The sequence below is a fragment of the Felis catus genome, chromosome B3 (genome assembly GCF_018350175.1).
Source record: "Felis catus isolate Fca126 chromosome B3, F.catus_Fca126_mat1.0, whole genome shotgun sequence".
Lineage (NCBI taxonomy): Eukaryota > Metazoa > Chordata > Mammalia > Carnivora > Felidae > Felis > Felis catus.
In genome coordinates, this window is record NC_058373.1 from 47,070,428 (window position 1) to 47,092,107 (window position 21,680).

General features: G+C 41.7%; 1 protein-coding gene across 4 annotated transcripts in view; it reads right to left on the reverse strand.

Moving 5' to 3' along the window:
• CGNL1 (cingulin like 1) overlaps nucleotides 1-21,680 on the reverse strand; it is a 158,821-nt gene that overhangs the window by 87,887 nt on the left and 49,254 nt on the right. For 3 of the 4 annotated variants that reach the window (XM_023255302.2, XM_023255300.2, XM_023255299.2), the window contains exons 2-7: nucleotides 11,622-13,215; nucleotides 10,730-10,824; nucleotides 9,001-9,106; nucleotides 5,459-5,560; nucleotides 4,771-4,919; nucleotides 3,260-3,395 (exon numbers count right to left, since the gene is read on the reverse strand). In XM_023255302.2, coding sequence (XP_023111070.1) covers nucleotides 3,260-3,395; nucleotides 4,771-4,919; nucleotides 5,459-5,560; nucleotides 9,001-9,106; nucleotides 10,730-10,824; nucleotides 11,622-13,199 — 2,166 coding nt within the window. In that variant the 5' untranslated portion in view covers nucleotides 13,200-13,215. The remainder of the gene's footprint in view (nucleotides 1-3,259; nucleotides 3,396-4,770; nucleotides 4,920-5,458; nucleotides 5,561-9,000; nucleotides 9,107-10,729; nucleotides 10,825-11,621; nucleotides 13,216-21,680) is intronic. The other variant, XM_023255301.2, reaches the window with a different exon arrangement.

The window sequence follows — 21,680 nt, forward strand, 5'->3', positions numbered from 1 at the left end:
GCCGGCCAGAAGAAAGGGACAGAGGCATCTGGGTGGTTCAGTTGGTTGAACATCCAAGTTTCACTCAGGTCATGACCTCACAGCTAGCGAGTTTGAAACCCACATCAGGCTCTGTGCTGACAGCTTGAGCTTGAAGCCTGGAGCCTGCTTAGGATGCTGTGTCTCCCTCTTTCTCTGCACCCCCCCTCCCCCCACTAATGCACGCACATCACTCCTCTCTCTCAAAAAAAAAAAACCTTAAAAAAATTTTTAGAAGAAAGGGACAGATACAGAATAAAGCAAGGTCAAATGTGCTAACATGAACCTAAAAGGATACAGCATACCAGATAAAAAGAACAACTAACAATTATAGGTTTCATTTAGTGAACAAATTGAGCAACTTAAAAGACTTCCCAACAGCTAACACCTTCCTCTTTTAGAATCAATAAAGTGTCCATACAAGAATCATAGGATTCATGGCAGTCTTCTATTTAAATTTGTTTGTGAAGCTACATTTTTATTGAAAGCCATAAACTGTTCAACGACATCATTTCTGGAAGCTTACCCTTAGGAAATTTTTCTAAAGTAGTAAAAGGATACATGTGAAAAATGTTCAATACGTTTTTACGTAATTGAAAATAAAAAGAGAAACAATAAATATAGAAGGATGATGAAACGTACTACGGTTTATCTCCTTAAAAGATGAACTATGAAGACTATAGAGTATAATAAGGAAAAGTGTTTCTGAAAAATGAACTTCTAAAAGCAGGTATTGGGGCACCAGGGTGGCTCAGTTGGTTGGGCGGCCAACTACAGCTCAGTCATGATCTCGCGGTCTGTGAGTTCAAGCCCCACATCGGGCTCTGTCCTGACAGCTCACAGCCTGCTTCATATTCTGTGAGTCCCCCTCTCTCTGCCCTTCCCTGCTTGCTCTCTGTCTGCCTCTCTCTCAAAAATAAGAAAAACAATAAGAAAATTTAAAAAATAAATAAAATAAAAGCAGGTATCAAAGCTGCAGGGGCACTATAATTGTCCCTAAATTACAGAAGGGCAAATGAAAGTTCTCAATGGATAGGAAGGCAAACAGAAAATGCAGAAAAATAGTCATTAAAGTGTGCGGAAAATGTTTCCACCACCTGTCCGTTTCAAGATTTCATTTTATGATGTTTTAATACTTCAGGGACAAATACACCCATTTTCAAAGCCTCATTCTAATGCACCTTGTCTTTGTAACTCAGCCCTCTGAAGAAGGCAGCACCACGAGAAGCAGTCTAATCCCACAAAGGTGGTGGCTTTTAAGATAGAGGTCATTGGATAAAAAGGGAAATAGGTGCTAAGGAACAGGCCCGAGGCCTGTTTGGGAGAAAAGGTCCAAACAGAGACAGAGAGATGGTTGTGTGAGGAGAAGAGAAGAGATTTCCCCCTGCCCATGTGAAAAATGAATCCATGAGTAGGCCTATCCTGGGTGGCCACAAGCTCTCTGCTCTCCATCACTGCCAAGTCATGGGGAAGAGACTCTAAGTTCTAAAGAGCAAGAACTAAAATCCCTCCTGGGCAATTACTCCAAAACCAAACAAGGAAGGGGGTGAGTAAACACCTGACAGCTGACACTTACAGGCAGCCAGAAACTTTAACTCCAAGACAGGGGATGAAGAAAAGACCCAGGTCCTTAGGGGGAAAGTGGTAGAAAATAAAAATTAAAGGTTGACAGGATACCTTTATTTTTTTATGGGCTTTTTTTTTTTTTTTTGCATCATTCTAAATTTTGTATCATTTATTTGTGACTGTTCCTATAAACCAACGCTTATAAGGAAATAAATGTCAAAACCATGCCAAGAATACAGGTTATGATAGTATTATAGCCAACATCAAAACATCTAAATGAGTGCAGAGATACAAGTTCTGTTTCTGAGCCTCGATTATACCCAATTCCCAACAAAACAATGTCAATGTTCATAACCTATGTGTGTATCTACCACCTCAACAGAATGGCAATCTAATTCAGGGGAGAGAGAATGATGGTCTTTGGAAAACCACGCAATCATCAACAAATGTTAAGCAGTGGAAAGAGTCAACCTCATCCACTGAGTCATGGATTCAGAAGAGCTAAATATTCAGTAGGGAATATACTCATACGGGCAAAAGCCAGATAGGCAGCCTATGTACACAGCAAATATATTCATTCATTCACTTATTCATTCATTCATAATGCATCCATCCAACCATCCACCAAATATGTGCCGAGTGCCATATGTCCCAGTCACAGGTACAGCTATTGCAGATAAAACACTAAGCCAATCATCACCAACCCTGCCTCCTACAGCTTACAGTCTTGTAGGAGCCTTAAACAAAAACTTAACTGTGATAAGTGCTGTATGGGCACTAACATCTTTAAAATGCTTTCTCATAGTTAGTATTACTTACAAAGTGTTTTTACCCAAAGTTTAACCTGAATCTGTTAGTGTTTAGATCTAACCTCAAATTTACTGGCAACGCACAAGATAGTGGAACAAGTTAATGGACCCCATAAGGAACAATCGGACAAATCCAAAATACGGGCCATTGGTCTGGTCTCTTCCAAAAACCAATGGAATGGAAGAAAGCTGGAAATATGCACCAAAATCTATACAAAGACAAACTCAAAGAGAGAAAACAATTAAAGCAATATGGGATTCTAGGTTGGATCCTGGCTTGGGGTATGGAGGAACAACTATAAAATATACTTGAGGGACAACTGGTAAATTCTCAGTAAGGACCAGGTATTAGCATTAATGTTATATTATAGGAATTATTAATTGCTTTAGGCATGATAATAGTATTGTGGTTATAACAAAATTCCCTAATTTTTTTAAGATGCATGCCAAAGAATTTAGGAGTGAAGTGTGGTATTATCTGTAATCAACTGTGAAATGATTCAGCAAAGACAAACAGATGGACAGATGAAAAAATAATGGGATAAATGAAGGGACAGATGAAGAAATGGTAAAAGTATGGCAAAAGGTTGACGACTGTTGGATCTGGGTTGGAGCTCCGTGGGAGTTCATAAATTGCTCTTTCTACTTTACTGTATGGTTGAAATTTTTCCTAAGACAAGGTTTAAAAACTATTAATCTACAAGGAAATAATACTGTGATGCTTTTATGGAATCTAGTCATAGGCACAGTGCAGCAAATACACGTAACAGACTATGGCTCATAGTATCCAGTCTGCCCCACCTCCACCCATCCCATCCTCTCCAGGCAGATGCTTTCATATCAGCTGATCCCACAGTCCCCCTTACCTCAATCAGAGCTCCCTTCTCCCTGTCCTCGGATCGTTTGGCACTGTCCAACTCATCATGCATTTCTGAAAGCTGGTCCTGAAGATCTCTGATCTCAGTCTGGTGCTGTTCCCGTTCCATCTTCACCTGGAACAGTCTGGCAGGGAAGGAAGCCCATTAGAGAGACTCTCCTGGGCCCAGCTTTTTTTCACCCAGTCTGATTGTGGACCTTAGGATGGTCAAGCAGAGTCATCTAAAGCCCCAAAGAGCCTCCCCTGTTGTCCATTCTATACTGAACAAGGCATCACAAACCAGAAAAGGCACTGGTGAGAACTCATGACTTCAGTCTAACTTGCCTAACAAGAAGACAAATGAGAACTCAAACCAATGTAATGGGAAAGGTTATACAGTGACCATTTCTCCCCAGAAGGAGACCACAGGGTCCTGGAATTTAGACAATAAGATGAGAAATTGACCCCCCAAAAGCACAACCTCTTTGATAATGCCTTCACCAAAGTCACCCTATTCCCTACCTCCCACCCTACCCTACCCTACCCCCAGCCCCAGGAGAACTGGCAAATCATGGCCCACAGCCAATTTTTTTATCAGAATATAACCATGCTCATTCATTTATATATTGCATATGGTCATTTGCACAATACAATGGCAAAACTGAGTGGGTTCAACAAAGACCATATGGCCCATAAACCATAAAGTATTTACTATCTGACAGAAAAAGTTTGCCAACCTCTGCTCTAAATCAAACTGACAACTGTTTTACCTTTTTATTTTGTTAAGTCTTTACTATACCCTAAATTTTGCTTTTTTCTCACCAATTCTTCCGGAATTAACCTCTAAGAATGCTTTAAAAGCAGAAACTACATCATCAAAATAGCAAGGGCAATTAAATGATTTTATTATATAATGTCTTATTTTTCTTGAATTCCCTTCTAGATTTCACCCCCACTTAAACCTTCACTTAAGGTTTCCACCATGTCCACAGAGCTTCATAGCATTGTACATTTTCGGACACTGGTTTCAGATCCTTTTGTTGCAGATTTTAAGATGACATAATGACAGAGCCATCTTGGCTTTGACTTTCCCTCTCCGCAGACTCAACAGACGCATAAGCACTGGTCAGCAACACTCAGGAGAAAATTCACCAACTAGGAGGTTACAGAAGTGATATGATGTGCTTTTTTAGAGGCTGGGTCCAGATCCCTCGAGAACTCTGTCTTTAGATATCAACACTCTGTATTCCCTGCTTCTCACTTATCTGCTATGAAGAGCCACTCTAAGGGGCTGAAACTTGACAAGGCATTTTTTAAGGTATATAAAGATTTTTTAAATTATTAACCTTTCTGCATGTGTCACCAGTTTCCCCATTTTAAAAGGTTAAGAGGGAGAAAAGGAAGGGTCAGCAGCCCCTATTAACATCTGGAAGGCTGGTTGGTGTTAAACGGACAAAAAGATTCTGGCTACGTGGGATGCAGGAACCCAGGAAGGGCAGAGGCTCTTGGCCCGGGACTCACTCCTCCAGGTTCTTCCGGAGCTCCCCTTCACTTTCTTCTAGTCGCTGTTGCAGCATGGAGTTCTCTTCCACCTTACTGTCGTGCTGGCCCTGGAGCTCTTCCAAGTTTGCTTTCATCCTCTCTCTCTCTTCCTTGATGTTCTGCTGATTCTAATATAAATACATGTGATCTGAAAGTACCTCCACTCAACACTAACGCAATCCCACAGATTACCTCCAAACTCTGATGGACTCCATGGCTTTTGCACTTACTTATTAGAAAACTTAATCAAACTACATCATTTCGCATGGGACTTTGCAACTGGAAAGAATATTAAATATTGAATGAGCTGTAATATGTCTAAAAGAACTATGAAGACAGCTAAACCTCGGTCTGCTATTTCTATCACTCAGTTTGGGTATTTTATATGCATTTAAGTTTCCTACTGGCCTGCCTGAATCCAACAGTGTTTCACTCTGTCAGAGCAAATGGTGTCTATATGCTTTGGTTACTTAAAAAATAGAAACATAAAAATTTCTCTGGACAGCAGGAGCCAAATATACAGGAATTTTTACTCAGTGGTGAGAGGAATGTTTCTTTTGGGGACCAAAAACACCTGACTTTCACTTCACTTGGGCATCCCAATGTGCTTAAAATATTATCGAGCAAGACAGAAATGTTAATAATAAACAAAGGAAAAAACAGGTACCTTGACTTCTAGCTGAAGCTGTCTCTGAAGTTCGGCCACTTCTGTGGTCAACTTGTTTTTCTGTTCCAACAGATCTCTGACTTCAGACGAAGAATTAGAAGCCTATAATTATTGCAAAGATTCTCTAATGTAAATGTTCAAGATGCTTTATTTTCTCCGTCTCCCAAAATACAATCTGAGCAGTAACACCAAAATCTTAAGATCCAATTCAAATGTAAATCCCTATAGAGACAGGGACGCAAGGAGACTTTCTGGGGATGATCAGAACGTTCTGTATCTTCATCTGGGTGGTGTGTGCATGGGCACACACCTCTGTTAAAAACTCAATAGGGGCGCCTGGGTGGCTCGGTCGGTTGAGCAGCCGACTTCAGCTCAGGTCATGATCTCACGGTCCGTGAGTTCGAGCCCCGCATCGGGCTCTGTGCTGACAGCTCAGAGCCTAGAGCCCGTTTCGGATTCTGTGTCTCCCTCTCTCTGACCCTCCCCCATTCATGCTCTGTCTCTCTCTGTCTCAAAGATAAATGAATGTTAAAAAAAAATAAAATAAAATAAAATAAAATAAACTCAATAAACTACACAGTTAAGATTTGTGCAATTTACTGTATATGAGTCAGATGCCAATAGAACAATATAAAAAGATAAAAATAAATATTTGTTGAAGATTCATCCACTGCATAAAGTTATACCCAAAGCCCATGTCTCCGTGTCTCCGAGGCCCTTCACACAATCCATCTATTACAGAACTTCCATGACATTGGGACTTAACTGCTCCATAACCAGAAATTTTCTCACTCTCTGCATATGCCTGTATACAAGTAATAAATAAACGGATGCTAGCTACAATGGCTTTCTTCTTTTGGATGCTACATTTCCATAATGAAGACAGATATAACAAAGAGGGATCTGATTAAAGAGAGCCTATTAGAAAATATCATCTCTGATCTGAGTATGAATATTAATGATCTCTTTTTGTTTCTTCCATGGATACAATAACTGGAGATGCTCTCAAAAGGATTTGGCTAAAATCCTATAGCAAAGTGGCTAGAAAACTACAAACGGGAGTCAGGAAATGAAGCTAGAAAATGCCATGTCCTGGCTCTCCGGCACCTGAATCCAGGTGTGAGCTGTGTATAATGAACTTGGAACGAGGTACTTCCTGACTTACTCCTGTGAAGTTAACTGAACCCAACAGTCAACAAAAACACAGGACTTCCTATTTCCTTAAGCAAAATGAGAACAATCCAATATGGAAATCTAAATCCAACTCATGAGAAATTGTACATTGTTCTTGCCCAAATGAAAACTCTACCTGCTCTGCTGTTTCCAACATGGTCTTTCCTTCTCTCATAGGAAATCACTTAGCTGACACCAAAAAGATAAAACTCCAAAGCCTTTGCCTGCAGATAATCAGATTCAGAAATAACAGGGAGAGATGGAGAGTAGAAAAGTATGGGCAATTCAGCAGTCATGGTGCTGTGATCTCAGCCAGAAGTCGAAGAGCTATGGTTCATCTCATCATCTCTGGCTTCATGCACCAGCAGCCTAACTGATCTCCCTTCCTCTTACCTTACCTCTCTCCAAAAGCTGCAAAAGGAATAAATTTCTACAAATATGACACTATTCATTCCTGTTCAAAGTCCATCAATGATGGCCCATCACCTTCAGCCTAAAATGGAAACTTATGTGATATCCAAGGTCCTTTCTACCTGGCACTTCCTCCCCATATCCTGGCTCTCTGCTCCAGCTACATTAAACTACCTCCAATCCCCTAAACATAGCAAACACACACCTCTTTATATTTGTTCATGCCGGTCCCTCTACCTAGAACGCCCTGCCTTCCCTTCTTCTCCCAGAGCGTTCTTTACTCTTTTGAGACACCATTAGTGTCCTGGATTCTAAAGGGCTTCTCTAGTTTGATCCAGATCCCCTTAGTCTGTGCCCACAAACAGTCTCAACATCAAGACCAAAGACGTAGTTCTCACCCAAAAAATATGCCAGTGAGTGAAAAGCAAGACTCACAGCGGTAATTTGGATTTAAGAGTTTTAGCAAAACACTTCAATTGTAAGAACTATGGAGAACCCCTGAAGCTTGCCTATAAGCATGGTATATAATTCAAAGATTCCCCTGTGGGAATAATGTATGTATGTAACTGTTCTACTGGATATCATAACAGCAGTCATGGGTTAGCTGAGTGCTGAACAGTAGAGAGAAGAGGGTAGCTGATGCCTAAAAACATCGTGTATACATCTGTTTCCAAAGTTACAAAGAAGCTATAGACAAACTTCCTGTGACTTGTCTCTGGCATTTTCTTTCCTGTCCATGCAGAATTCCCCAGAAGAGAAAGAGAAGACACACAAGCAAGAAGTGGATGTCAATTCAGGTGGTGCAGGGTTGAGGAACAAGCTTTTAGTCATCCCTCTTAAATGTTGCTTCCTCTCAGGGCACAAGGTGTGTCTGACATGTAGCAGATGTTCATCAAATATGAGAGGACTCTTCTAACAACAACAAAAAATCTCCAAGTCCCAACTGGAATTCCGTATAATAAATAGGATTTTTTTTTTTTTTTTTAAGAATTTGGCCCCAATCCATTCTTTCCTTTCTCTCCCACCCATGCTGGTTGACTTCACCAGTCTCTATTCTTATTCTCTTGTTCTTATCCTCTTATTTCTGACTCTCTGAAGTTCTAGAGCTTGGGTCCAGTTCACACTTACCTTCCTTCAATACCTTGGAATATGTTAGGGTTCTCCATCCAGGATTTCAAGTCATTCTTCCCATTCTTTTTTTTTTTTTTTTAATGTTTGTTTATTTTTGAGACAGAGACATAGCATGAGCGGGGGAGGGGCAGAGAGAGAGAGGGAGACACTGAATCCAAAGCAGGTCACAGGCTCCGAGCTGTCAGCACACAGCATGATGCAGGGCTCAAACTCATGGACCATCAGATCATGACCTGAGCTAAAGTTGGACACTTAACTGACTGAGCCACCCAGATGCCCCATTCTTCCTATTTTTATTTTCTCTTTCTAAATTTCACTACCTATTTGTTTCACCACCTGTTTGTCTTGTTATAGGTTTTTTTTTTTAATTTAATTTTTATTTTTTCTGAGAGAGAGAGAGAGAGAGAGAGAGAGAGAGAGAGAGAGAGAGAGAGAGAGAGAGAGAGACTGAGCGCAAGCAGGGGAGAGGCAGAGACAGAGGGAGACACAGACTCTGTCAGCACAGAGGCCGACCTGGGGGTCGAACTCAGGAGCCTTCAAGCCATGAGATCATGACCTGAGCCAAAGTCGGCCACTTAACCAAATGAGTCACCCAGGAGCCCCAATATGCTATTATTTTTAAAAATAAAATATCTTAAAACCTTTCTGAAAAAAAGTTGGTGCATAATAATAATATTTAAAGCATGGTCTTCCATCTTAGGTCCTGCTCACAACTCGGGTAACTTCCCACTTACTGCCATAACCAAATGTACAGGCTGAAGAAACAACAATTTGTTTGCCACATTCCAAGTTAAATGCCCTCTACAGAATACAAAACTCCAATTTACTTGATTATTTCCTTGTGTGCTCCCTGCTGCTCGAGACTTTAAAGTCTGGATTTTCTCAAAAACCAGGTTGACCTTCCGTTTAGTTGCATCATCATTATCGGTGCTTCTGGAAAACAGGCAGCAGGAAGAAAAAAAAAAACCAGTAAGGGGCACAACCACGGTTCTCAGGATACTTCAGATGCCAGGACACACAAACAAGCCGTTTAAGAAGATAAACTGCAAGAGGTATGAATTAATTAAGGCTGCAGACAAAACCACTGAGGGAAGAACAGGATGGATGGCGTATTTCTCTTCCAGCACCTTGTTACATGTTACCACTCAATTTGGGAGAAGAGTTCCTATTCCCAAACATGTGAAAGAGATATACCCACATTCTAAGCCTGGAGAAAACACACAGTGAAAATTTACTAATATGTTGTTTGACTCAAATGACTGATTTCATTCCAGCAAGGAATTTCTTCTGTGTGTGTGTCTCTCTCTCACAACCCACAGTCACACACTATACTTTTAAATCTTAATGCTAAGAATGATCTACAGTGATTTTAACTGGTTTTTATGCTGTGTTTAAAAAAAATATATCCCCCAGGCCAAGACTGTCAACACCACAGCTGTCTACATTTTCACAGGTAATGATCAGAGTTTTATTAACTTCTACCACACCTTCTATCACACATACCTGGCAATTAGGAAAATTTTAAATAAGTTTCCTTAAATAGCCACCTCCTATTACAGTCTGTCTCCCCAGTCTCTCAATAAATCACGAGCAAAAAAAAAATTAGAGAAAGAATTCTAAAAATCAAAAGTTCTTCTCCCTAAATCTTAACATGGTAAAAACCTTCACAGAGAGACACCAATAACTAGTTCTTAGCTAAAAGGATCTCTTCAGTTACTACCTCTCCCTCACCTCAAAAAAAAGAGCCCATCTCTTATATTCTGAACCTATTTTGTCAGCTTTGTATTACTGATCTATATTTGGAAGGTACGATGCAAAAATACGAAGGGTTTTGATACCAATGGGTACTTGTTCAAGTAAGTGACTTGCAGTCACATCAGACTGTAAAGTTTTTTTCCTTTTTAATCCTATCCGATGAGACAATGGAAACAGAAACTGCAAATTCCTGACTTAGTATCTAAGCAAGGACTGAAAACCAGATTACTCAAACTCAACCTCCAAGATAAGTATGTGAAAAGCACTTCTTTTAAATGAGTCATACATGCTTTAAAAATCATAGAAGTAGGGGCTCCTGGCCAATGTCAACTCAGGGGGTGGGGGAGGTGGTTTTCTTTGTAACTGCGAATAATTGATTACTACTCTGTGCATGAAGAACTCAAGGTGGCTGACTTAGTTGAAAACCGAAGAGTAGATATTCTTCCCATCTTTGAACTTCTTTTTAAACAAGAAAAAGTCATTTGAAAAACAGGGGTGCCTGGCTGGCCCTGTCAGAAAAGCATGTGGCTGTTGCTCTTGGTGTCGTGAGTTCCAGTCTCACGTTGGATGTACAGGTTTAAAATAATTAAAATATATATCACATATATTCATCATCCCCTTGCTCTTCACACTCAGTACCCAAGACTCAAATACTGTTACGAAAACTCCAGCCATTGAGTCCCAAGCCTCAATAGTTCACACAGATCAGAAAGGCAAGGCAAAACACAAGGTCTCAGGAGAAAAAAATCAAGACCCCACCAGAAAGGACAATACTTTGCTCCTTTAAGGAATATCACTAACCCTTCTTTGAGGTAATTGTAAAGTATCTGCTTGGCCGTCTCCTCATTGCTTTGTTGAGTGAGCTCTTGCGGGCCTTTCAACAGATCTGGTGTGGCCTGGAATATAAAGGCTGTTATTAGATCACAGGATGGAGTTTCCAGGAAGCAGGCAGAAACCCTGAAGCAGAAGCTTCCAAACACCTTCCTACTTTCCGAAAACAATTCCTCAGGTAAGGATCCTCATTATAACTGACTCCACCAGTTAGTAGCTCTGTAACCTTGAGCAAGTTACTTAACTTTGCCTCACCTCAATTTTCTCACCTGTAAATGGAGATTAATCGTACCTACCTTCACAGAGTTGGTGCAGTCCTGTAATATGTAACAAATAGTGGCTGGCACTTAACACCCTTATTAGCACTTTTATCACTATCATTATTTTTTATGAGTACTACCAAAACACTAAATATATCACTTAAATAAATTCCATCACTTTTGGATTAACCTAAATTAGAATTAACCTAATTCCTCAGGCCAGGTATTAACCCGGTCACTCAATTTCATGAGAAAAATCAGTATATCCACACATACCTCAACACTGAACCTCCGGATGGAAACAAATTCTGCACACTTTGAGATCTCACACATAGGCTGACAAAAAAAAAATCAAGCCTCTCTGTGCTCTGACAAGTCCGTTTACAGGCAAGACCACAGTGGGATTCTCGGTGTACTGAACTGACTTGGAAAACCATACAATTGGCAGTGGGTTGAAAACTCCGCAGGGGAAAACTAAAACAATATCGGATATGCAATTGCTGATTCAAGATAGAGGGTCTGTGTTCCCAGAGCCTCCTGCAGCATGAGGCTGCAGAAGGAATGCAAAAAGAAGGAAAGAAAGAAGGACCCACTAGCATCACCTGAGTATCTGAGGTGGAAGTAAACGTCTTCACAGAAATCTTCTTGGCACCAGAGTCAGGCGAAGTTGCTAGCGCCCGATTCTGTAACATCAGCGTAGCGGTGGCTGTTTTGATTTCCTCCTCCTTTTTACTTTGTGCTGGGAGGGAAGATGCATGCGTGTTTGTACTCTCCCGACCACTTCTGGTTTCTGGAACTTTCCCATCTTTGCTCTGCTGGGGAGGCCTGAGGGGGGTCCCCTGTAGCTTCGCGAAGGCACGGCCCACGCTCTGTTTCCCACGGTGATCCTGAGCAGGTGACCTCTGCGGGCAGACCTGTGACGGGCGGAGGAGGTGTTCGCTGGACTTGCCCAGGTTCCGGCTAAATTCACTCAGGTACTCGGAGTTCCCCTGGAGACCAAAGGGAAAGGCACTATCCACGCTTCTGGACCTCTTCCTGTCTTCAGGGTTGATTCTGTTTCGCTTCCCAGACCTTCCTCTCCTCTGGAGCCCAGATTTTTGGTCAAACTTTTCGATCAATTGATCCACGCCAGGAATGGATCCTGTATCAATATCCCGCCCAGTTCCTGGCAAGAAGGGGATGTACCGTCTGTTTTCATGACGATTCACATTGTCAGCATGGATGGCACATTCCTGATCATCAAGTAAAAATCTGTACAGAGAGTTGGCCGAAGTGGGAGTTGCCGATGAGGAAGAGGACCTCCGGGACCGAGCTCCATCCAGGACGGGTCCCGCGGAATCCTGTCGCCGGAAGGGAAGCACGTCCGGCCTGGCTTTCTTGGTTTCGGGATGGGTGTGTGGGCTGTGGGCAGTTAGGGACCTCCCACTGGGGGAAAGGGCCTCCTCTACCAGCCCCTCCTTGGTGCAGCTCTGAACATTTACGCACACTGAGGTCTGCTTCTTGGGGTCATCTATGACCACAGAGCTGCACAAACGAATGGCCGTCACGCTGGATTTGCCCACATCTTCCAAAGGAGAGCTGCTAGGCTGCGAACTACTAGGTTTGGGGAAGCATGTCCAAGCCTTCTTATTGTTGGTACCTTCTGTTAAAGTGTTTAACCAATTACTCTCAGGAGGCTGGTGATTTTGCAAGTTCAATTCATTCTTTTCAGGGTCGTAGGGCTGCAAAAGCTCTGGATGCCGCTGAAAGTTGAGCATGTGAGATGGCTTCACTGGCCCCTCTTTGCCTTCTAGAACCCCATTCTTGCCCTCAAACAGAGAGGATTGTTTCAGGTTTCTTACAGGACCAGGTTGGGCATAAGGATTTTCTGGGAGCTGCAATTCTGCGCTGTCCTCCTCTAGCACAGACCCGTTGCTGGAATGCAGAGGCAGGTTATTTATCACTGGAGATGGAAATGGTGGCCCGTTTTCAGAAAAAGACGAGCCTGCTAGACACCGCTCTGTGTTATTCAGGACGATATAGGGGTGGCCATCAATTCCCTGTACCCGAATACTGACACCATAGGAGCCTGCCTTAGAGTTCTGGGCATTCCTTGATTTTTTGCCATCATCACTTGCGAGTCTCAGATGGACACCATATTCTTGCTGCACATGTTGATATTCACCGAAATACAGCTCCATGGTTCACTGGTTCTCGCTACCAGGGAAAAACAGGTAAAAAGAGGGCATTAGGTACGAATCGTATCTGTTTAAATGAAGATTATGAGGGGCAAGTTCAAGAAGACACAAGGAGCGAGGACACTTCAGAACCAAACGGTCACCCAAACAGGCCTTTCCAGATGCCCTCTGTGACCACAGTGTTGTCAACACTGGGCTTGAACCCTGGCCTCTGGGCGGAAGGCTGGCATACTAACCTGACGCCTTTGGCATAACTTCCTTACTCCGTTTCTAGTTGACAGCCCATTCTGGTTGCTTTGGGTTTTTTTCCTTAGTTGGTTTCTTCCCACTTTATGCTATTTATTTTTAACCAATAGGATGTTCCAGTTACCAGCATTTGAGAACAAGGTACTTTTCCACGGAACAATTAAGAGCTAAGGAATTCTGATGCTCACCATTTTTCTTTTCTCCCGTACTATTATTGACCTTCTTGTTGGAATAACACTTTCAACCTTTTTTATGTACAGCCTTGCTTTGAAATCTTTATCACTATTTATTTGGATATAACATTTAAAACATTTTTGACTTTGTGAGGCTGACAATCAGAGAAAATGATTAAAAATAACTCTTCATCATCTTTTCTTACCAAAAGGGCTCCAGTAACACACTGATCTGAAAAATGTTATAAAACACTGAGGACTCAGGGCCCTTTACTTTGTGATGTATCCTAATGCTAAGAATCGGGTGCCATCACCTTTGGTGGGGTGTGGCCACCATGTCAGAAAGACCGCACACAGATGACCGAGAAGGACACCCAGCCCACCCCACCCTCAGAGACCTCCCACCAGAAATCACTTCCACCCCCTGAAGAACTCTGAGAGCAAAGAAGCCCCAGGAAGAACAGTAGCAACTGGTCACAGAGAACAGCTGTGTCATTTCTTTCACTGCTAGGGGCCTTTTTCAGTTGTCTTTCTATTCTGGACTCAGTCTGGCAGCACATTTTCTGAGAAAATCATCTATCAGATCCACATTTTCAAATTTATTTGCACAGAGGTTTTTTTTGTTTTTTTTTTTTTTTTTTTTTTTTACAAAGCGTAGATCATTTCATATCTTTTATATCTCGAGTTATCCAGTGTCTTTATTTGTGCTTTCTTCACCGGTCTCTTGTGTAAATAAAATGTGTATCTATATATATTTTTTAATAATTGTTCTCCTAAACAACTAGTTCTCAAGACATAGCAATCATTTTTCTAATTTTGTTTTAAGTTTCTTGATTTTTGAGAGAGAAAGTACAAGGGGGGAGGGGCAGAGAGAGAATCACAAGCAGCCTCCACACTGTCAGCATGGAGCCTGATGCAGGGCTTGAACTCTTGAACCATGAGATCATGACCTGAGCCAAAATCAAGAGTCGGATGCTTAACTGACTGAGCCACCAAGGTGCCCCTCCTTTTTTAATTTTCTTATTGAGTTCTAGTTCTTTATTATTTCCTTCTGCTCTCCTTTGCTTTTGTTTTTCTGTTTCCAATTTCATGACTTGCGTGCTTCATTTACTTTGATTCTTTAATTATACCCCATGTGTTGTGATATCTATGTCAGTTAGGAACTGGGCTGGTTTCTACTAACAAAGAGACCCAAAATAGCAACTTAAGAGTTCGCAATTTTTTTTTCCCCCAGAGGTAGGAAGTCCAAGGCTGGAATGGATGGCAGGATATTTCTGAGCAACACCTCTTTTATCTTTCCAGTCATCTACTTGTAGCATGTATTAGACACTTTATGATTGGCTAACCAGCATCACATATGCCAAAGGTTTATCAGGCCAGCTGAGTCAACCTTTCTAAGGAGATTTCCTGAAAGTCCCATCCATCAATATTACTTTATATCTACCTCATTGGTGAGAACTTGATCATATGGCCACCCCCATGTACAAGGATGGACTGGGGAACAGATTTTTAGCTGGTCACTGACACTCAAAAAAATCAACATGGTGTTAGTAAAAAGGCAGAAGCAAACAGACACTCGGAGAGCAGCCAATAACTTCCACCACAGTAATGCTTCTATCATTATTTCCTAAATAGTTTCAAGTTGTGGTTTTGATTTCTTCTTTGACCCATGAGTTGTTTCTCAGAAAGTTTTTTCACATCCAGTATGTTTGCTGTTGTGTTGTTTTGGTTTAGAGGATCTTTATTTCTCTATGTTGTTAATTTCTACATGCACTGTAGCCAGAAAATTAAACTTCTATTATTCCTTCCTTTTTAAATGTACTGAGGTTTCCTCTGTAGGGACAATTTTTGCCAACATTTAATGGGTAATGGACATAGTCTCTTTTTTAAAGCATGGAATTCAAAATACATCCATACATGGGCGCCTGGGTGGCGCAGTCGGTTAAGCGTCCGACTTCAGCCAGGTCATGATCTTGCAGTCTGTGAGTTCGAGCCCCGCGTCAGGCTCTGGGCTGATGGCTCGGAGCCTGGAGCCTGTTTCCGATTCTGTGTCTCCCTCTCTGCCCCTCCCCCGTTCATGCTCTGTCTCTCTCTGTCCCAAAAATAAATAAACGTTGAAAAAAAAAATTTAAAAAAAATACATCCATACAACTTTAGCAATTATTTACTCAGCTATCATACATCCTTACTTATTTCATCTTTTCAATTTGCCTTAAGTCTTCCTGGATGTAGCTGTCTCCTACTAGCATGGTGCTGTCACTTCTGCTGGTGACTATTCTTTTAAATGCTTTTAAATATGTTAGATATCATCACCTCCAATTTTATAAAGAAGAACAATTTAGAGTGTTATATTCATCTGCAAATTCATTATTAAGTCACCAATCCCAATTATGTCATTATGCTTACTTTTACTTTCAGAGTTATACTAACAGAATTAAGTGATTTCATTTTAATCAAAATAAAACAAGACATAATGAAAACCTGGCCTCTTCAGCCTCCGTTCCCCATCCCGATCACAGTCCCCAGAGGAAACCAACTGCAAATTTTAGCTGTTTCTCTGGTATACACCTCCATGTTGCTCAGTACTATGCCTCGCAGAAACTTTGTATCCCTTTTACATATGGGACACACCATACATACCAATTTCTCACTCCGCTAGCTTCTCAATATTATTTATATTTGTATTATTATGATAATATATTTTTATATTACTTTAATATATACTGTTATGATTATATAAATGTTTATTCATTAAAGAGCCAAACTGAAAACTATGGCCATCTCTCCTTAAAATATTTAACTTTTCTAGAGTTAATATGTGATTGCTATTTGCACTCGCCTTCATTTCAATATACCTAACCTTAAATTCTTTCATCTGCTACATGACGTGTTAGATGCTTACCTGTATTCATTTTCAAATAACCAACATATTAGATGATCTGGTGCCCTTTTCTCCTGGTGCAGCCGCCAATCCTCCTGCTCTCTATTAAGGTCTGGTTACTCTCTTCCTTCTGCACCATATTGTTTCCTAAGTTTTGGACCCTCCTTGTTCTTGGTTTACCCAATTGGTCTGACAGAGCACAACTGAGTAGCTTCTTAAGAAAAGACCCAAGAAAGTAAACGTTTTCAGCCCTTGTATTTTGAAAAATGTCTTTATTCTATGCTTACTTTTGATTGATAGGCCAGCTGGATTTAGAATCCAGGTGAGAAATAATTTTCCCTCAGGGCGCCTGGGTGGTTCAGTTGGTTAAGCATCTGACTTCAACTCAGGTCATGATCTCATGGCTCCTGAGTTCAAGCCCTGCAAGCCCTGGGCTGACAGCCCAGAGCCTGGAGCCTGCCTCAGATTCTGTGTCTCCCTCTCTCTCTCTGCCCCTCTCCTGCTCGAGCTCTGCTTCTCTTTAAAAAAAATAAATTATTAAAAACAATTTTTCTAAGAAATAAATTTCTCTCCAATTTTTTATTTTTTTTATTTAAAAAAAATTTTTTTTAACGTTTTTATTTATTTTTGAGACAGAGAGAGACAGAGCATGAACGGGGGAGGGGCAGAGAGAGAGGGAGACACAGAATCAGAAGCAGGCTCCAGGCTCTGAGCCATCAGCCCAGAGCCCGACACAGGGCTTGAACTCAGAGACCGCGAGATCGTGACCTGAGCTGAAGTCGGATGCTTAACCGACTGAGCCACCCAGGCGCCCCTCTCTCCAATTTTTTAAAGTATTACTTCCATTATCCTGTAGCTTCCAGGGATGCTGTTAAGAATTCTACTATTAAGACATCCTCTCTTCCAAGTGTGCCCTGTTTCTTTTTCTCCCACAGTTTTTAGGACCTTTTCTTTGTCTCTGCTCTTCTGAAATTTCACCATGACGTATATGAATGAGGGTTTTGTAAGACTGGGCACTTTTATAAAACATGGGCGTTTAATGTAGTTCTTCAATCTGGAAATTCATGTCATCAGTTCTATGAAACGTTCTTATTATTTCTCTGATAATGTTCAGAGAACTGTTTTGGTCTTTGCATGTAATATATTAGTAATGTTGTATCTGTTAGGCTGTTTCAATTTTCTTTTCTTATCCACTTCTCAATTCTGTCCTTTTAATTCTACTTGAGAGCTACATCCTCAACTTTTTAAAAAATTCAAGTATTTATCATCCCCCTTATCTCCTTTTTGTTCTCCAAGTGTTCCTGTGTCATAAACGCTATTCTCATTTTAGACATAAGATAGCTTCTCTCCCTTGGAAGACACTAACTATAACTTTTTTCAAAAAAATAAGTTTTTTCTGCTTTCTGCTGTATCTGCATCTGCTATAAGGTTTCTCCTTTCTAGTTTGTTTTGGTCCTTTCTTTCACGTTGAAACCTTTCCTAAGAAGACTGGGATCCTTGGCTGCCCAATCCTATTTAGCAGTGAATTCCTAAAAGCAGATTGGAGGCTCTGTGTGTGTGCAGCGGAGTTATTAGCTAGCGAGCTTCAAGTAATGGGCGTGGAAAGGTGCCAAGATTTCCAATGAGGGACACGCACATTTCAGGATCTGGAGCATTTTTTTCTGGTGCAGTTTGATTTCTCTAGGAAGGAATCTCCCAATCCATTGCTGGGGCTGCCCAGGCCTGGCTGCGGGCACTGTGAGACAGGGCAGGGAAGAGTGTGGAGGTCCCAGCTTTCATTCAATCCCTTTATTTTCAGCCACCCATACTCCCTTCCCTTCCTCGGGGTGGGCAACAGAGCAGAAACGTATGGGTATCCAGATATCCAGGGTGTAGACGAGGCCCTGGACAGCTAGCTGCTCTGGTTCTGAAGGTACTTACACAGTTCCCTAGAATTTGGCCCCTCATCCCTGCCTCCTATGGCAACCCAGGCTTCATGCCTTCCATCCCTGAGCCTCCCAGCGGCTCTCTAGGAAAGTCACCTCCTTTCTCCACCACTGCCACCACAGGGTGAAGCCCAATCACCCCACCAATACAACGGTCACTCTTCTGTGTGTGATCGAGCTCATCTCCACAGCGTCTACACTGCCATTCTTCGTCTTCGTAGCTTTTAACATTTTTGCGCCTTTATGATCATTTGAGTGGGATTTTGAAAAAGGTAAGTCGCCTGCTTTTAAACTGATCTAGCTTGACGAGGCTAGTAATATTTACAGAACACCTCAACACTAGAATAAGAACAACCAACCTGCCTTACGCTGAAGAAGCAACGCACAAAGGCCAGGACCAAGATGACCGGGTGTGTCTCAATCCTGATTCCGAGCAGGACTGGCACGTTTTATTCTGGATCTCTACAAGTGTTCGTATTCATTCAAGTTCGTAACAAGTACTTTTTTAACACAAGAGCTTCTGAACAAATAACTTTACTCCCTGCAATGCTTTGTTTATGATATTTGCTAAATGGGTCACAACTTCCTCACCAATAATCTCTTCTATGCTGACTCTGAGTTTTCTATGAAAATATTTCTTCTAATATTTATTAAGAAAATTCTTTTCAAGGGTTTTACAGCCCTTTTCATTAGCTGCTGCTACTACAGTCAACACTAATTACATTTCAATCTTTGAATAAGGCCACCTTGGTTTATTATAATCTTAGCTCCCTGTTAGTAAATTAATCCACATATTTGAATTTCATGAAATGTCCACTATTTACATTTCCTTGACAACAAACCTCAATCCAATATTTTCACAGAATGACATTTCTCAGCTGGGCACGGGTGTTTTAAACAAATGTGGATTTCCTTCCCAATCACAGTGTACACACTGAATTAATGAATGAGTTTAAGGACAGCTGTTCATTTTCAGATACCAGGCCATGCCACAATCCTAATGCTCTCCACAGACACATTTGCTCAGTTGGGGACTAAGCCCAACCAAGGACTTACATAATTTGGCAATAAATGTGGACCAATTGCCAGGATGTAACATTGTGACACTTGGCAAATAAAAGTGGTGTTTTGGAGTGGAAATAATGCTTTTGGAAAAGACCACTAAATGATGATAATTGCTTTAGTTAGCGAGATCAATGAGTGTGTTTCTGAGTAAGAACAAAGAGCTTAGCACTTGGAAGTAGGAACATATGCCAGACAGAAACATTTCCTCTCTCTGGGCCATCACATGTTATCAGCTAAGCACAGAGATTAGTGACAGTGCTGGGCCACACATCCCCACCTCACTGCTCTAATTCCCAGGGGAACCCCCAAGACCTGGAAACATAGTCACTAGCCACTCCGGAGGCTCTCCTAGCTACCGGGGAAACACCACTAGGCATTTGGAAATGTCTCTGCCATGGCTTGCCCTCTGTCCTGAGGATGACAGTCCCCACGAGCGAGGCCAGGCTCGCTCAAGCCCCCAGCACAGCACCTGGCACAGGAAAAGAATTCTGTGTATGTCTGCATGGAATGAGTAATTCTTATTTTATCATATAAGTCGTTTAAAAGAGCATCTAAAGCAGAGGCAGGGAGCTAATGAGCTTCCTCAGAGCAGTCTTGAACTTAATTCCAAGAAACAGGAAGTGAGCGACAAACCAAAAAGTAACATCCCGAGTGGGATCCTGTAACTGTCTCGCTCCGAGGGAAGCTGCCGCCAGTCTGATGATACACACAAGTTAACGTGTGTAAAGAGTGGACAAAACATTCACTCTTAAAAGACCACTTGTAGGACAGGTGGGAAGACATGAATTTTAGGGGAAGTATCCACAGAATGTCAACTAGATAAAAGTGAAAAATCATAATGCGGAAAGCCTAATATTAGCAAAACGCAGACGGGTTTTTAAATGTGCTCATTCCCAAACATGACAGAAAGAGGCAGTCTTACCTCAACTAAGCTTTATGTTCTTTCTTTTCTTTTTTTCTTTCCTTCCTTCCTTCCTTCCTTCCTTCCTTCCTTCCTTCCTTCCTTCCTTCCTTCCTTCCTTCCTATCTATCTGTTCTGTGGTGCAAACATAGGAAACTGATCAAACTTCTAAGATTTCAAAGGAAATGTCTTCACATTGTCAAGCCTTCACAACTCCCGGGGAAAACAGTTTCAAAAATAAGCTTTGAGGTTTGGAAATGACAGCAGAGCTGCTGTCTAACCTACGTAGTTCAGTGTGGTTTGAAGAAGGTAAGAATGACAACCGAAAGTTTTCTATTTAGGGGGAAGAAATTCAGCTTTTTTTTTTTTTCTTAATGTTTTTATTTATTTTTGAGACAGAGAGAGACAGAACATGAGCAGGAAAGGGGCAGAGAGAGAGACACAGAATCGGAAACAGGCTCCAGGCTCTGAGCCGTCAGCACAGAGCCCGATGTGGGGCTCGAACTCACAGACTGTGAGATCATGACCTGAGCCAAAGTCAGACGCTCAACCGACTGAGGCATCCAGGTGCCCCTAAATTCAGCTTTTAATATTGAAGGCTGCCGCTTCCTCCTAAATACCCTCCCCTCATACAAAAAGGAAAGTGGCTAGAGGAGGGGGTGGGGGGAGTCTGTAGAAAGGTTCCTTTTATACTAGGGATGGACACTTTGGCCATCCAGGAGTCTAAGGATCGGGGGTCACTAGGACTAACCAGTCTAACCACACTCAAACTGGAGCACGGACACCAAGCTGGCTTTCCAGGGACCCCCACCTCGCCTCTGGAAGTCTGCTCCTCCTGTCCCCACGGATGGTCTCCATCACATCGGTCTCTGTTCCACTTCTGTCATTTTGATCCCACTCCTCTTTCCTTACCTGCTTGGCATGTGTATTATCAATAAATTTATAATGTTCTTACATTCCCAGCTTCAATTCTAAAATTCATTGCCTGACATTTTATATTCCACATGGAATATAAATACATTCTGAAAAAAATACAGAATTCGTGTCCAAACAATGTTGATGATATGTTATTCATCCCTTTTTACCTCTTAACCCTGAAATCATTTCTAAACAATTCTCCTCCCAGTGCAGGGCCAAGAGATAGAAGTTTGCAATTCTGGGGGTGCCCGGGTGGCTCAGTCGGTTAAGTGTCCGACTTCGGCTCAGGTCATGATCTTGCAGTCCATGAGTTCGAGCCCTGCGTCAGGCTCCATGCTGACAGCTCAGAGCCTGGAGCCTGCTTCAGATTCTGTG